Source organism: Eumetopias jubatus, unplaced genomic scaffold (genome assembly GCF_037043125.1).
Source record: "Eumetopias jubatus isolate StellerSeaLion01/CBP00866 unplaced genomic scaffold, mEumJub1_p1.0 scaffold_2, whole genome shotgun sequence".
Taxonomy (NCBI): Eukaryota; Metazoa; Chordata; class Mammalia; order Carnivora; family Otariidae; genus Eumetopias; species Eumetopias jubatus.
In genome coordinates, this window is record NW_028274808.1 from 153,094,936 (window position 1) to 153,111,933 (window position 16,998).

The 16,998-nt window shown below is 36.7% G+C and overlaps 1 protein-coding gene across 20 annotated transcripts in view; it reads right to left on the minus strand.

Annotated features, from left to right (window-relative positions):
* ADGRL3 (adhesion G protein-coupled receptor L3) overlaps positions 1-16,998 on the minus strand; it is a 492,209-nt gene that overhangs the window by 96,934 nt on the left and 378,277 nt on the right. For all 20 annotated transcript variants that reach the window (XM_088020841.1, XM_088020848.1, XM_088020839.1 and 17 more), the window contains 3 exons: positions 16,849-16,971; positions 10,939-11,147; positions 10,063-10,239 (listed from right to left, as the gene is read on the minus strand). In XM_088020841.1, coding sequence (XP_087876967.1) covers positions 10,063-10,239; positions 10,939-11,147; positions 16,849-16,971 — 509 coding nt within the window. The remainder of the gene's footprint in view (positions 1-10,062; positions 10,240-10,938; positions 11,148-16,848; positions 16,972-16,998) is intronic.

A 16,998-nucleotide genomic window follows, 5' to 3' on the forward strand; every position in this document is an offset into this window, starting at 1 on the left:
GCAATTAAGGATATTTTTAGAACATTAGGGTGGAAGAGTTTTTATGCTTAGTTGGTTGATAATACCTTCTAAGCATGGGTAAATTGGGTAAGTAGAGCTATTATATTTAAATTAATAAAAAAAATAATTCCTTCAGTTAGTCAATGCTAAAAATTATCTCACTAATGAAGAAGAAAAAATGCAATCAATAAAAAAGTTATGTATTGATTGTATTAGTGTTGATTTATGAATATACTTAAAATTGAATTTGGAAGTGCTGATATTACAGGAATTTAATGTCCATATAACCAACATTTTGAAGGGCTGAAAAGTTATTTGTAGTTATGATAATAACTTGCTGCAAATCTATTATTTGACAATTTCATTGTGAAAAAAAAATCTGTCACTTCAAAAAGTGAGACAAAGCACTAGCCTAAACTCTTCTCTTTTTAGGGAAACTTAGCTGTATAGCAGTAGATAAAAATCATCACATTTTATTAGAAACAAAATTAAATATTTGGGCCTTGACAGTTAACTACCCCCAGAATCGAGAGCTCAAGGGCTTTTGGGACAGGTAAGCATATCATGTATTAAAAAAAAAATATTTTTTCAGAAAACTTTATAATTCTCAACATGATTTTAATACATTTTTGTTACTCAATCCCTAAAATAATTCTGAGATAATGTTAGAAAAAAATTATTAGTCTTATTTAACTTATTTAACAATAGGAACAGGGAATTCAGATGATTTGCCTGTTTTTCCCAAAGAACTGCAATCAGGACCCTAAGTCTCCTGATTTTTAATTCTTATTGCAACTTCCCTTCAGATTATAAAATGGGCAAATAAATTATGATAATAATACTTGTTGTGGTATTGCAGATTAAATGAGATAATGTATGTACACATTAAAGAAATGACATTCATTCCTATTATTACAGGACATGTCAGGCCCTTCTGAGAGGTGAAGTTCTCACTCAATCTCCACTCTTTGGAATCTCCATAAACTTGATTACTTATTCCTGATAAAATATTTCAAACTAGAATTGCAGATGAATCTCCAGCTGCTATTTTTAGCCAAGCTTATTTACTGAAGATGATAAAGAACCTAAAAATGGTAAGTGTAAAGATCCAAGCTGTGTATGAGAAGATCACAGGTTTCTTTTTGCTTAAAAATTCCACTACAACCCCGAAATAAAAACAATCAGAGTGTTATTAATACTCTTAAAAATATAAAATTTACTGAAAAAATGTACTGTAAGACCACAAAAACCCAGCCTTATTTCATGCTACTTCAACCCTGTCACTCTCATTTTGCTTAAACAGTTATGTGCCTTCATCTAGAGCATATTCCTTGACGCTGCAAGGTCGAGTTAAGACTCATTCCTGTGTGTTAACCACAGCATCCTCTACCACAATGATAAGACATTTCTCACAAAGCACTGATTTTGCTGATTACTTATCTGTGCTATTAATTGGACAATGAACTCTGCCTATTACAAAGACAACATTCAACTATTTGAGAAACAAAGGTAGACCAGACCCATTACAATTTTAAAAATGAGATGTAGAAAACAAATTTTTCAAATATGTTTCGACAGATTCCTCTTAATTATAAAAATTTGAATGTCCTTTCAATGTTCCAATAAGCAGTTTCTTGATAAAACGGAAAAGATACAGTATCTCCCACATGGATTTCTTGCCAAAAATGTTTAACTTGAATCTAATTATGAGGAAACAATCAGAAAGATTGAAATTACGGAATATTCTAAAAGGACAAATGGCCTGGACTCTACCAAATGTCTTTTTCATGAAAGACTGAAACAGGTAGGAAAACTTCTACATTAAAGAAGGCTAAAGAGATACAGCAACTAAAGGCAATGTGTGATTCCTGACTGGGTACTGCATGGAAAATCAAAGCCTTATATAAAGGACATTATTTGAATTATCGGAAAAATTTGTGTAAGGATTCTGTACTAGAGGATAGTACTTAATCAATATTAAATTTCCTGTGTGTGTTAATAGTAGGGAGAGAATGTCTGTGTTCTTAAAACATGTTTGCTGGAAGATTTAGGAATTAGATATTATAAAGTCAGCAATTTACTTTTGAAAAATCAAGTAACAGCTGAATATATATATATACATACATACACAGAAAAGTGACAGTCAAATGTGTCAAAAATTCAAATGTAAATACAAAAAATTGGTATATGAGTGTTTATTGTACTGTTCTTTCAACTTTTTAATAAAAGTTCTATAAAAAGAGTAGAGGAAAAAAGTGATAAAAGAATTTTTAATTGTTTATTTTTCTTCAAATCCATAATTTCAGCTCTTCTCTCTCTATAAATAGCTAATTTGGGATATATCTACCCCTTTCACAAACTGAAGAAGTTTGACCACAGCTAGTTGCCAATTCTTCTCAAATCCATATGCAAAAAGTATCCTCCTTGCTATCCCTAGGTAGGCTACCTTTCTTCCCTTCCTCCCTGTCCTGCACAGAGATAGAGGGAAGACAGATAGAACTTTCCTTTTCTTCTAATAATTTCCCCTTTTCTTTAAATTTTTTTTTTTTAAACTTTTATTTATTTATTTGAGAGAGAGAGAATGAGAGATAGAGAGCACGAGAAGGAAGAGGGTCAGAGGGAGAAGCAGACTCCCTGCTCAGCAGGGAGCCCGATGCAGGACTCGATCCTGGGACTCCAGGATCATGACTTGAGCCGAAGGCAGTCGCTTAACCAACTGAGCCACCCAGGCGCCCAATAATTTCCCCTTTTTACATCAACTTCATCAAAAGTCAGACAAAGACTGTAGGCAACTGGTGATCTAGTATAGATTAGGGGGAAGTGATATGGAGTCAGCATCCTTCATTTCTTGTTATTTATGCAAAAGAGCATTAGAGTTGAGGTCATGTGATGCTCCAGGAGCCATGGTAGTGGGAAGAAAAGTCTCCCTTCACACTCACTCATATTTTGAAATATCTCCTCAGCTTACTTCTCACAAGTATTACAAAATTGGAAATAGTCTCTCTGACTTAGGAAATTAAAAGATGTGTGTTTTCAAGTGTCTGATACACGGGGAGGGGTGTGGGTCAGTGAGGAAGGTAGTGCTATCATTCTTTTATTAACTAAAAGGGATATGTTGCTTCTTGGTAGCCTGGGCAAAAATGTAACCAACTCTAGGAAATCACAAATTGTTACAGGCTTAGATCTAGGTATATTGGACTCCAGAATAAATACAGTAACTGATTTTAAAGGACTTAAAATTAAAAGGAACTAAAAGAGACATAGAGATAAGCTATCTTGCAAAATATATATTTACTAAATATATATTTCTCAGTATAAAAATGAATCCACACTTTAAGGAAGTATATATATCATTTAGGGTCTGGGCATGGCTGAAGTTTCCCTCTCAATAAATATGTTTCAAACTGGTAGATGTAAAACATTTAATACATTACATATGTAACGTATGCTCAAAACTCTGCTGTGGTTTTCCATTGTACTTTGAGTGAAACTTGCACCCAAAATCATTCTGATGGCCTACAAAACCTTCCATTCTAGACCCTTTGACTTTTCCACTAACATACTTTTTCTCCTATTCTTTCCACTCCAACTGAAGTTCTTCAGACACATCAGAATCACCCTGGTTCAGGGTATTGCTCTTGTTCCATCTGCCTGGAAGAGTCTTTCCCCAGATGATCCGCACAGCTGACTCTCTCACTTCTCTCTGCTCTTAATACTGCACTAGTGTCTAATGAGAGAGTTGGACGATCAAGCAGCATACTGGCAAATAAATACTCTCAAATTTTAATAAATCTATGAAGGAAATATAGCATAAAATGGTTCACAGAGAACATCCAAGAATAATTCTTGGTTCTAAAAGGTTGTCAGTTTTAAAATATAAAGTTAATATTCAAATAATGTAACAAAATCTTACATGTTTGACCATTTTTTAAACCATTTTCTTTTCCCCCTATATTTGGAGGGTATTCAATTTGTCAGTTTCTAGTATCTTTCCCTAAATAAATACTTGGTTTAAAGTACTATATACCAGTTGTGATTTTTAATCTCTACCTCTCTCTCAATCCCATCATGCTATATCTGGTAAAATTAAAAAAAAAGAGCATAAAAATTGGGCAGTGGATATATACAACCTTATATACATCATACACTAAACATTTTATTTTTGGGGGCACCTGGGTGGCTCAGTCATTAAGCGTCTGCCTTCGGCTCAGGTTATGATCCCGGGATCCTGGGATCGAGCCCTGCATCGGGCTCCCTGCTCAAGGGGTAAGCCTGCTTCTCCCTCTCCCACTCCCACTCCCCTTGCTGTGTCTCTCTCAGCCAAATAAATAAAATCTTAAAAAAATTTTTTTCACCAATAAAATCATTGCTTAAACTCAAAATAATTTTTTGTTTTGGAATTTAAAGAATAAAAATATTATTTTTTAAAAATAAGTACTTTCCTTCACTAGCAACTGCAGAATCTTCCAACATAAAATTACCTGTTTTTTTCCAGCCTAGAAGAAGTTTAGCTATAAAATATTTGACACACACAATCCCTGGTATGACATTAAAATTTTCTAAATTGTCACTGTTTGGAATCAATACTAAATAAAGAAATAAATACAATGATTTCAAACAGCAAAATCAATGCTTATACTTGAACTGGAGTCAAGCTGGGGTGGGAACAATAGGATATATTAAACTGAAAAAACACAGAGAAAGTGATGCAAGCATTAAACTAAGGAAAGTGAAGCCTCTTAAAAATAATAAAGGGGTGCCTGGGTGGGTCAGTCGGATAAGCGGATTGCTCCTCACTCACCCCACCCCCCCGCTCGTGCTCTCTCAAATAAACAAATAAATCTTTAAAAAAAAAAAAATCAATGTCAAGTTGAACTGACAGGAAAAAGTTATTTTTTTTAAATTATCTCCCAAAGAATTACAATTTGAGTAGAGGAAAGAGCTAGAGGTGATATAAACTGTCAACTCTTTTCTAAAGCATTTGCTGCAATGCTTTACAAAATCACAGTAGAAATCTTGATCAATTAGTTTGAAACCTATGCTCCTTTTAACTAAAATACTTCTCCCACAAAGGGTGTTCACAAAAATAATCACTAGTAAGAGAAGAGATAGACAATTGAATTTGATGTATTTAATATTCTGCTGAACAATAGACAAATAAACCTGTAGGTGATCCACAATAATGGAAAGCTTTTAAAACACCATAGATACTAACTCAGTTTAGTATAAAATTACCTAAATTTCTGTAATGATTACTTTAAAAAAAAAAGAGAGAGAGATTTTATTTGTTTATTTGCAAGAGAGAGGGAGTGTAGGTGCCTGAGCAGGGGGAGGGACAGAGGGAGAGGGAGAAAAAAAATCTCAAGCATACTCCCTGCTGAGAGTGGAGTCCAATGTGGGGTTCAGTCTCATGACTCTAGATCATGCCCTGAGACAAAATCAAGAGTCCTATGCTTAACGGACTGAGCCACCCAGGCACCCCTGGAATGATTACTTTTGTTTCTAAAAGAAAAGACAATCAAATGTTTCCTTAGAAACAGAAGTACAGTGAACTCAGAAGTAGTTAACCAGCTAAATTGCCACCTTAGGTAGAAGCATCCCTTTCCTTCTTTAACCTGCCTAAATTGACGTAGCTATAGTTGAAAAGAAAAACCACAGGCCCAAAATGGCATCACTGAGGCCAAGTCACCAATTGCAGTTTCAAATGTAAGCCTTAACTAATCAGTCAGAAATTTTTTGATAAACATCAATGAGGTAATCTGTCACAAGAGTCCTCTCCATCCCCCCAAAGATGAGGTAATTCCACCTAATAAGACCCCCTACTTTTCCCCCAAGGGAAGGCGACCTTGCCTGAAACAATCCTTTCCTCTGTTTTGCTAATAATTTCCTTCTCCTACCCTCTCCTATAAAAACCTTCCATATTGTACAAATCATTGGAGTTCCCCTCTACTTGTTAGATGGGACACTGCCTCATTCATGAATACCTTAATAAAGCCAACTAGATCTTCAAACTTACTCAGCTGAATTTTTCTTCTTTAAAATTATGAAATCCCTCTTACCATTCCATTCAAAAATGAGTCTTAGCCCTTCTCTCCCTTGGTAAATTATGAATTCCCCAAGGTCAGGAAACTGTTTTGCCTTATTTATTCCTCACAGTATTTTGTGGGGGTGGGGTAATCTGAAATTTTAAATAGAGTGGATAGGGTAAGCCTCTTTGAGAAGGTGCCAGTGAAGCAGAGACTTAAAGGGGATGAGGAAGTTGGCTCTGGTGGCTGTTTGGGGGGTGGGGGGGACTTTCAGGTCTAACTAATACCTCATCTGTTTGTGGAAAGGCAGGTGGCCTGTCATGGCCGAAGCCAAGTGTGCTAGAGGAAGAATAGTAGGAAAGGAGGTCAAAAGATGCGAAAGAGGTCAAGATTTGGGATTTGATCTTATTGAGAGGAGTTATTCAAATTGGATCAAAGATATGAAGTACCTGATGTGCATTTTAAAGGGATTACAGAGCTGATTTTTGAGAATGAATCAGACTAGGGAGAAGGTCTGACTCATATCTTAAGAGTACCCCTCTGGCAACTCTACTGAGAACAAATTTAGGAAGGACACAAAGGAAGCAGAGAGAACAACTAAGGGGCTATACCTAGAAAGTGAAGGCCAGATGACAGTGGCTGGAACCTAGGTGGTAGTGATGAAGATGCTGAGAATTTGTCAGATCCTGGATCTTGCAGACTGTGCTCATAGGATTGGGTGTGCAGTATGAGCAAAAAGAAACAAATAAAAAATGGTGTAGGGCTTAGGGCCTGAGTACCTGGAAGGGCAGAGCAGCCCCCTTTACTAATAAGACTCAAGTGGGAGAATACCAAAAGTGTAGTTCTAGAATTGAGATACTTATTAGAAGCCTAAGTAGATATAACAAGTCAGCAGTTGAATCTATGAGTCTGGGGTTAAAAAATGGAGATAGAAATCTGGGAATCATGAGATGTTTAGAGCCATATGGCTATATGAGATCATCTTGGGACAAAGAACAGATAATGCCTACACTAGATCTAATTATACTTTGGGCCGGAGCAACAATGAGAGGTCACGGTGATGGGGAGGAACCAAAAAAGGAAGCTAAGAAGGACCAGCTGCACAGGAAGGAAACAAGAGGGAGGAGTATACCCAAGGCAAAGCGAAGAAAGTGTTGCAAGAATATGGTCAGTGCAAATTCTCCACATTGCCTTACTAAATACATCCTACTCAACCTTTAGAACGGGACTTTTTTTATTTTTTGATAAGAACCTTTCTGAACAGCCCTGCCTAAATAGATGATCCTCCTCTGCATTGCAAAATCACAGTGCAGGTCTCAATTACAATACTCAAAAATGCTGATAAAAGAACAAAGGAGGTGCTCAATGAACGGCAGAGAAGCATGGATGATAGATAAGGACGGCAGGTACAGTGCACAGGTGGAGCCTGGAATGAAGACCGATGCATCAAGGTACCACGGCTTAATGGCAATGGCTGTGACATTACTCAGCCAACTCCTCTTGCTCTCCTTCCAGGCTCATCAAGCAAAACTACCCAATATAATTTTGTTTCCTTCATACATTTTCCTGGGGAGTTAGAAAGTGACAACAAGCAAACAATAAATATCTATTCCAACTGGTCGCTGTCTTTCTCACTGTGCACAAACAGATTGGTGTTCTGTTTTAAGAAATTAGTCTCAGGTAAGTTTGGTTAGTGTGTTTCTTTTTGGACCTGTGGTAGTGTTCAGTCTGCTTTTCTGTTTTTCAAGTGCCAAAACCATTCTGTGAGATCCAAATGGGGCTGACTGGCAATTGCAAGAGACTATGGTACAGAAAACCAGGACATCCATGCTGTGTGACTGACTGCTAAAGGGAAATACTGATTTGCATTTATTTTGTCTCTTGCCGGCATACAAGAATGGTCAGAGCCGGGATTCTTGTATAATGGATCGAGTAGAGGGTGCTATGCCATGCCTGCAGGAAAAAAAATGATATTTTGTTGTTGTTTCAAATCTGATCCATTTTTTCTGAGTTTGAATTTATTCCCTAAATGGAAAATAGAATCCCAGAGCCACACTAACACATTCCAGGTTGAAATCTCACATTTGTTAGTGGAGCTAGTCTTGCTAAACTACATCAATTTGTGATGCTCTGACAAAATAGGGTATATAGTCCTTTAAAGACCAAAATGTACACTGTTCTGACACAGCTAAGGTAATTTACTTTTAAGGTGCTAACAGGGTTTGGATTTGATCTCCCTCTGGGATACCCACACTACATCTAAATTCAATAGTGTCAAGGAAAATTTTGGATGAAATTATTTGGAAAAATGACACCGAGTAGATAAAACCTGTGCCACAGTTTTCACTTTTAAAAACATGTTGGTGAGTAATCCTTCCTCTCTTTTTTTTGACATCAAGGAGATGAGAAGAGAATTTACAAGTATATAATTTCTTGTTACTAATCCATCAATCCCTATAAACAAGCTAATAAGCCTTTTGTTTTTTTTTAAGACTTTTGTATTTTTATGTCCTAAATATATCTGAAATCTAAATCCTCTTCACGCCCTCCCCCATGCACGGCAGCCAGAGTCATGCCAGGAGGAGACTGATGCAGCCAAATTAGCTGCGTGTCTGACTTTGGAAACTACCTACCACCTAGATTTTTCCTTAAGTAGGGTTGTCTTGAATGGAAAAAAAACCCTCACATTATATTAGAATTTGCTAAGCTCTTTGCATTACCAGGCACTGTTTATTGTGCTAACAGCTGCTTTTCAAAGAGTCATTTGGGCAGTATTTAATCCCAGGGTCTGGGATTCTGGTTCTTAACCCTATTGCACTGGCCTTTGGTTCTGGGGTCCTACCTTGCTTTGTTTATGTGATCTCCTTTATTCATAGGAAATAAGAGCAAGGGGAGACTAAGGGGATTTTTTTTAATATCTAGCAATTTTTTTTATTATGTTATGTTAATCACCCTACATTACATCATTAGTTTTTGATGTAGTGTTCCATGATTCATTGTTTGCGTATAACACCCAGTGCTCCGTTCAATACGTGCCCTCTTTAATACCCATCACCAGGCTAACCCATCCCCCATCCCCCCTCCCCTCTAAAACCCTCAGTTTGTTTCTCAGAGTCCATAGTCTCTCATGGTTCATCTCCCCCTCCAATTCCACCCCCCTCATTCTTCCCTTCCTGCTATCTTCTTTTTTTTTTCTTAACATATAATGTATTATTTGTTTCAGAAGTACAGGTCTGTGATTCATCAGTCTTACACAATTCACAGCGCTCACCATAGCACATACCCTCCCCAATGTCTATCACCCAGCCACCCCATCCCTCCCACCCCCCACCACTCCAGCAACCCTCAGTTTGTTTCCTGAGATTAAGAATTCCTCGTATCAGTGAGGTCATATGATACATGTCTTTCTCTGACTGACTTATTTCACTTAGCATAATACCCTCTAGTTCCATCCACGTCATTGCAAATGGCAAGATTTCATTTTTTTGATGGCTGCATAATATTCCATTGTATATATATACCACTTCTTCTTTATCCATTCATCTGTTGATGGACAGCTTGGCTCTTTCCAGTTTGGCTATTGTGGACATTGCTGCTATAAACATCGGGGTGCACATACCCCTTCAGATCACTACATTTGTATCTTTGGGGTAAATACCCAGTAGTGCAATTGCTAGGTCAGATGGTAGCTCTATTTTCAAATTTTTGAGGAACCTCCATACTGTTTTCCAGAGTGGCTGCACCAGCTTGCATTCCCACCAACAGTGTAGGAGGGTTCCCACTAAGGGGAATTTTTATAAGAACAATTTTATTTTATAAGTGAACTGCAATTTCATAAACTGTGTTGCTAACAGAACAAAAAAACCTTTCTTTGAATCATCCAGGAAGGTATGGGTTGAACCCTAGAGAGTTTCCAAACAAAATTACTAGGAAAGTGGAAAACCTTTAAAGTAAGACTGGCCTATGGACTTAGGACTTTTTATAGTAATATCCTGCCATATGCTTAGATATCTTTATTTTATGGTATATATCTTACCTTAACTTCCACATGTGCCATCAGTACTGCAAAATTGGTTAGGTGATTGCAAGAGCATGTAGTGTGTGTCTTATTTGTTGTCAGCAGCCGGCAGCCTTGTGTTGACCAATAACCTGTCATTGTGCGCTTGGAATAGCTCCAAAATGAACAGTTAGGGTTGAAATTCTCCTCGGACTGCTATGGGGAAAAGAAAATCAATAAAGTCAATAACTACTTTATGATCACGTAAATTAGATAGGCATTTTCTTTACATCTAACACACTTCATACTCTGTTCCAACTTTTGTGGAGATGTATACCAGTGTTTTCGTATTAAGTGGGCTTCATCAAGCCTAAGCAAATTTGAATATATATTGTTGTTTATTTCCTCTGATTAGAGGTGAGTTTATTTTTTAAAAAATTAGTATTAATGGAATACTAGTATCAGTGACTCAGAATGACCAACTAATTTCAAAGTAAGTACATCATAAAGAATTTAATTACTCTAAACAATTTCTGAGATAGTCTTTAGAAATCTTTGTTCAATTTATAATACAATCTTTTTACATACATAAAAATATATCTACTCACAAAGACAATTTCTTGTGATATCACATGTGAAGCCATTTCCAATTCCACTATGTTGCTAACTCTTTTTAATTATGGAGACACATTTATAAATCCATCTACAAATATTCTTATCGGAAGTATTTACATATTCAAGAAGTATTCTCCTCCCACATTTTAGAAAAAAAATCACCACTATAATTTTATAGGTAATGAATTGCTATCTGTCAAATAGTAGGAAAAAATTAAAGGAAAATTAATATATTCCATGTTTATGCTGTAACAAATATAGATAATGTGGATAACCAAACTTATCATGGCATTTTCTTACCTTAATATGTTTAACAGTGAACACCACAGGATCAGCTAAATAAACCTTATTGCTGAACTCTTTGTTTATTGCTGCTGTAATAACAGGGGAATTGACGATAACAGAATGATTGGTGGACAAAGCCTCTGTTCCCAACTTCATGCTGGCATTCTCCGTGGACAAATAAGGACCCAAGTTGTTGTATAGGACAAAGGCTACTCTGATCTCTCCTGAAATAAATGTAAATGTGAATTATAAGTTGGGAAGAAACTTTGTACATTACTTTGTACATTCCACCTAATTTAGATAGCTCTAATTAAATTATAATCAAATCCATACGGTATATATCCTCAACAAAATTAAGCATTCATTTTAACCAAAGTGCCAAGATATTTACGAGAAAAGGAATGTCAAATGATGCTGAAAAAACTATCGGTATTTTAAAAAATGAATGTCAATTCCTATATCACTCTGTACTCAAAACTTAAAGACAGATCATAGACCTAACATAAAAGCCAGAACCATAAAGTTTCTAGAACAAAATATAGGATCTTTGTGATCTTGGAGTAGGCAAGGATGACTTGAATAGGGTCCAAAAGACATTAACCATAAAAAAAATGGTAAACTGCACTTTATCAAAATTAAAAATGTGTCTATCAAAATACAGCATATTAACAATAATAATATGAAACTTCTGACTATATATAGCATTTCTGCTAATCAACCGAAAAAGAATAAATAATACATAAAAATGGCAAAAGACATAAACACATAGTTTAGAAAAAAAGATATGTGAAAGGCTAATAGAAACATGAAAAATTATCAGCATCATTAATACTTATGGAAATAAAAATGAAAAATCACATCGAGATACCATCTCATACCCACTAGAATTTCTAAAATCAAAATGACTGGTCATGCTGATATTGATAAAGATGAGGGACAGCTGGAGGTCCTGCACACTGCTGGTGGAAATGTGAAGTAGTTCAACTATGTGGAGAAATGGGGACTTTTTTGTGTGTGAAGTTAAACATATCTACCTTTCCTAGATAAATGAAAATATATATCTACAAAGGAAAAAAAAAACTTGTATAAGATTAATAGCATCCTTATAATATCTTCCAAATAGAAACAACTAAAAAAATCTATGAACAGACAAATAAATTAGGGCATATGAATATAATGGAATAGCCTGTGCATCAATAAAGAACTACTGATAGAGCAAAGAAGCTACTATTAGAGCATGATGATGGAATCCCAAAAATACTGTGTTTGGTTAAAGAATACAGACAGAAAAAAACACATACTACATGATTCCGGTTGTCTGAAGTCTAAGAACAGGCAAAATTTGTCTATGGAGATAATAATGAGAGTAGTTTCATCAGATGGGGAGAGGAGGTAAGAAGACTGGAAAGGGTTAACAATTTCTGGGTAATAGAGATTCTGTCTTATTTTATGTAATATTACAGAGGAACGTACAACTGTCTAACTCGTCAAGTTACATTCTTAAGGGATGTGCATTTTATTCTATGTCAATTATATCTCAATTGCAATGAAAACAACAGGGATTCAAAACCCTTATCTGTCTTCAAACTCAATTACCATATTCTTCGAAAGTCACTTTCTCCATACATCTTTCCACCTTATTTTTTTCTCTTATGACTATCTCCTACCTGCAATCTTCTGTAAAATTAACCTTCTTTTAACATGGGGAGGAAGGGCAGAGGGAAAAGGAGGAGCAGACCCGCCCCCTCCCCCCCCCCCCCCCCAGGCTGAGCAGGGAGCCTGATGTGGGGTTGGACTCCAGGTCCTGGGATCATGACCTGAGTCGAAGGCAGATGCTTAAGTGACTGAGCCACCCAGGTATCATGTTCTTGATCATATCATTTTCTTTCTTAAAATACATCAAGCCCTATGTCTTAACTTCCAGTATGAAATCATATTGGTTCACTAAAAGATAGGTGCGATCCTGACTATCATGGTGACTAAGCTGAGGAAGTCTCAATCCTTATTCCTGAATCTTAGGGTCAAGTGGGAATAAAAACAAGGAAATTTTAATAGATTTCTTTTGCGGAGGGCAGGGACTGTCCCAACATCTAAACTGTGCTCCCATGTTTGGAAAATTCCCTACTATTAGGGATTTATAGACACAAAATGGATGTACATTTGCTTTCCCAGCCTGTCTTGCTCTGGGCACCTGAGCTCGATGCCTCCCAACAGATGCCCTTGTCTTCGACTTTAGGTGAAGAGCTGGTGACAGCAGGGGGCGGGACAGCAGTCACCCTCACTTACGGCAGCCCTGACATCTCACGCAATGATGCTGTGTGTTGATACAGGCTTCTGTCAGCCTCCTAGCTCCTGTAGACTTTCTGGGCCCGATTCTCCAGCCTTCTCAGTGATTCTATGAGACATCCATTATCCTTTCAGGAATTTAGCAAAGAGACTATGATAAGAGCTACGTAAAGGAAAGGGGCATTCTTAAACTTCCACCCCACATCCGTTAACGTGGTACTGAGCAAAGAACAGTAATTCACTATATATTTCTTGTCTGTTACAACACTGCATTTAATTTTTGTTCTTTTCTCTAGATTTAATATGAAAATACTAAATTTTGGAAGGCTAAACTTAAGAATAACATTTTTTTTTTCCTTGTTGACAGTAACAACTTTTATTTTAACTTGTTGATAACCGGTTGATAATTCCTACCAATTTCCACCTGTGGGGCAGTGTCATGTTGATATCCTACCCTTGTTTTATCAATGCATGGAGTCACATATAATTGTTACATATTCTCCACTCCAAAATGAATGCTTAAATGTGACCTAAACTACCCCCACCCCTCCCACACACTACTTTAGTAAGTAAAATAAATAAGTTCAAAACATAATATGACTGGGGTACCTGGGTGGCTCAGTCATTAAGCATCTGCCTTCAGCTCAGGTTATGATCCCAGGGTCCTGGGATCGAGCCCCGCATCGGGCTCCCTGCTCAGCTGGGAGCCTGCTTCTTCTCTCTCTGCCTGCCACTCCACCTGCTTGTGCTCTCTCTCTGTCTCTCAAATAAATAAAATCGTTTAAAAAAATAATATAACTAATATAATCATATTTTAATTGCCATTAGCTTTATATCTGAAAGTTCACACATTTATTTGATAAATTCTTAGAAAGTTTATCCATGTGCTAGGCACAAGTGTTATATCAGTGAACAAGTAAGAAAAGATCCCTGCTCTCATGAGCTTACTACCTAGAGAGAAAGTCAGATAATAAGCAGGCAATTTAAAAAAATAATAATATTTCATATAATGTTAAGTGAATAACCTCCATGAAGAAGCACTGGTATAAAATGGCTAATAGGAAAAGAGCAATTAGGAAAGAATGGTGTACCTTCAGGGAGAGAGAGAAAAACTTCCCTTCCTAAAGAGGTAAGATTTATACTGAATAGTGAATGATAGAGAACCTTCAATGTAAAGAAATGTAAAAACTGCATTCTAGGAAGAAAACAAAAATGCAAAAATCTGATAAAGAAACACTCTTGGTGTATTCAAGGAACAGAATCAAGACCAGACCAGAGAGAATCCTCATGCATTGTTGGTGGAAATGTAAATTGTTATACCACTGTGGAAAACACTATGGAGGTCCCCCAAAAGTTAAAAATGGAACTACCATATGATCCAGTAATTCTACTTCTGGGTTTTTATCTGAAGGAAACAAAAACACTAAATTAAAAAGATCTCCATACCCATGTTCATTGCAGTATTATTTACAAGAGCTAAGACATGTAAACAACCTAAGTGTCCCCTTATAAATGAATGGATAAGAAAATGGAATATTACTCAACCATTAACAAAGAATGATACCTTGTCATTTATGATCACATGAATGGACCTTGAGGGCATTTTGCTAAGTCGGAATATGTCAGACAGGGAAAGACAAGCATTGTATGATCTCACTTATATGTGGAATCCTAAAAAATTAAATAAAAAAAAACTGAATTCATAGATATGGAGAAGAGACTCGTGTTTGCCACTGGCAGGGGGTGGTGCATAGACAAAATGGGTAAAAAAGGTCAATAAATTTCCAGTTATAAAATAAATGTCATGGGGAAATAATATATAGCATAGTCACTGTAGTTAATAATACTGTATTATATATTTTGAAAGTTGCTAAGAAGGTTGATCTTAAAAGGTCACAAGAAAAAATAAAACTATATGTGCTGATAAATGTGAACTAGACTTATTGTGGTGATGATTTTACAATATATATAAATATCAAATCATTATATTGTATGCTTGAAACTAGTATAAAGTTCTATGTCACTTCTATCTCAATAAAAAGAAAAAAATCAAGACTAGACTGTCTGGATCATATAGGGCATGCTAAAGACAGACAGGAAGCGGGGCAGATGGGGCAGGAAAGAAGTGGACAAGCACATGGTGGCCTAGTGAAATCCTCTGATTTCATTCTGAGTAAAACTGCAAGTGAACTGGTCAGATTTACATTTCAGGAAGATCTGTTTGTCAACAGGATATCCTATTGGGAGAAAGAGTGGAGGGAGGGAAGCCAGCTGGAAAGCTAATGCAGAAATCTGATTTTGCTTCGTAGAAAATCTTACCGCTGCCTCAAAATTCACATAGTCAAATTAGCGATATAATGACTTTTAAGGTCACTTAAAAGATTTCCAACACTTAAAAAGAATTTTGTTCTGTTGACAACAGCCATAATTTGTTTTGTCTTGGTATTATTCAACAGGCTCTTCTTTGTTTAAAACTATGCCCCCCGGGCGCCTGGGTGGCTCAGTTGGTTGGGCGACTGCCTTCGGCTCGGGTCGTGGTCCTGGAGTCCTGGGATCGAGTCCTGCGTCAGGCTCCCAGTTCGGCGGGGAGCCTGCTTCTCCCTCTGACCCTCTCCCCTCTCATGCTCTTTCTCTCTCTCAAATAAATAAATAAATAAAATCTTTAAAAAAATAAAAATAAATAAAGCTATGCCCCCCTGCACTATGAAACGCCAGCTTTGAGCTGGTTGCGACAACCTGAGGCCATCTTCCCATCACCTGACAGGTCAAAGGATCTCATTTAGTTGGCAAAAAGTATGTTTTTAAAAATTTAATACTGGTGACACTTGAGACATATTTTCACTATGAGTTTATTTAATTCTCATTATAGTCAGTGAATTTAATCTAGTATCAAACTGACCTATATTACCCAGTTCCTTTTCCTCAAATCATCTCCTCACATTTTAAATTTTCTATATGCTTTACAAAGAAAAATCACAGAAACACATTCAAAAATAGTGAGTAAGGAAAAAAATCTACAATTTTAAAATTAGAAGTAACATTTCCATAAAAAAATTTAGAAACCAGGGGCGCCTGGGTGGCTCAGTTGGTTAAGCGTCTGCCTTTGGCTTGGGTCATATCTCAGGGTCCTGGGATCAAGTCCTGCCTTGGGCTCCTTGCTCGGTGGGGAGTCGGCCTCTCCCTCTCCCTCTGCCTGCCGCACCCCCTGCTTGTGTTCTTTATCTCTCTCTTTCTCTTGCTCTCTCTCTCTCTGCCAAATGATAAATAAAATCTTTTAAAAAAAAAATTAAAGAAACTAAATCTGTCAACTCAGTGAGAGTTACTCCTTTCAAGAAAAAAAATCAGATATCTGGATTTTGTTGTTCATTAATTCCTCTCAGATTCAAATTTCTGACATTGTACTGCAACTGAAAAGTAACAGAACAATTTCCAAATCCGACTGATAATGTTATAGAGCAAATTCATTGTGACGTTGTTGGTGCAGAAGACGGGAAAAAGAAGGAAGTGAAAGAGGAGAGAGAAAATAGTCGAACGAGAGAAAGAGACTTTTGGATAGCAGAGCTAAACTCCCAAGCCAAGAAACAAGGCACTGATGATGAGCTCGATCTCACCACGCTTATCAGATAAACTCTAACCTACCGTTTCGGCCATTTTGTTTTAAAGTATTTGCGGAAAGCTGGATAGTGCTTCCGTGACCCATGTTTTCCGGAAATTTTAGGTCTTCTAAGTTTCCTTCTGTGCTCAGCCTTGCAACTTCCAATTCTGTTAATGGCAAAGAGTTATCAGTGC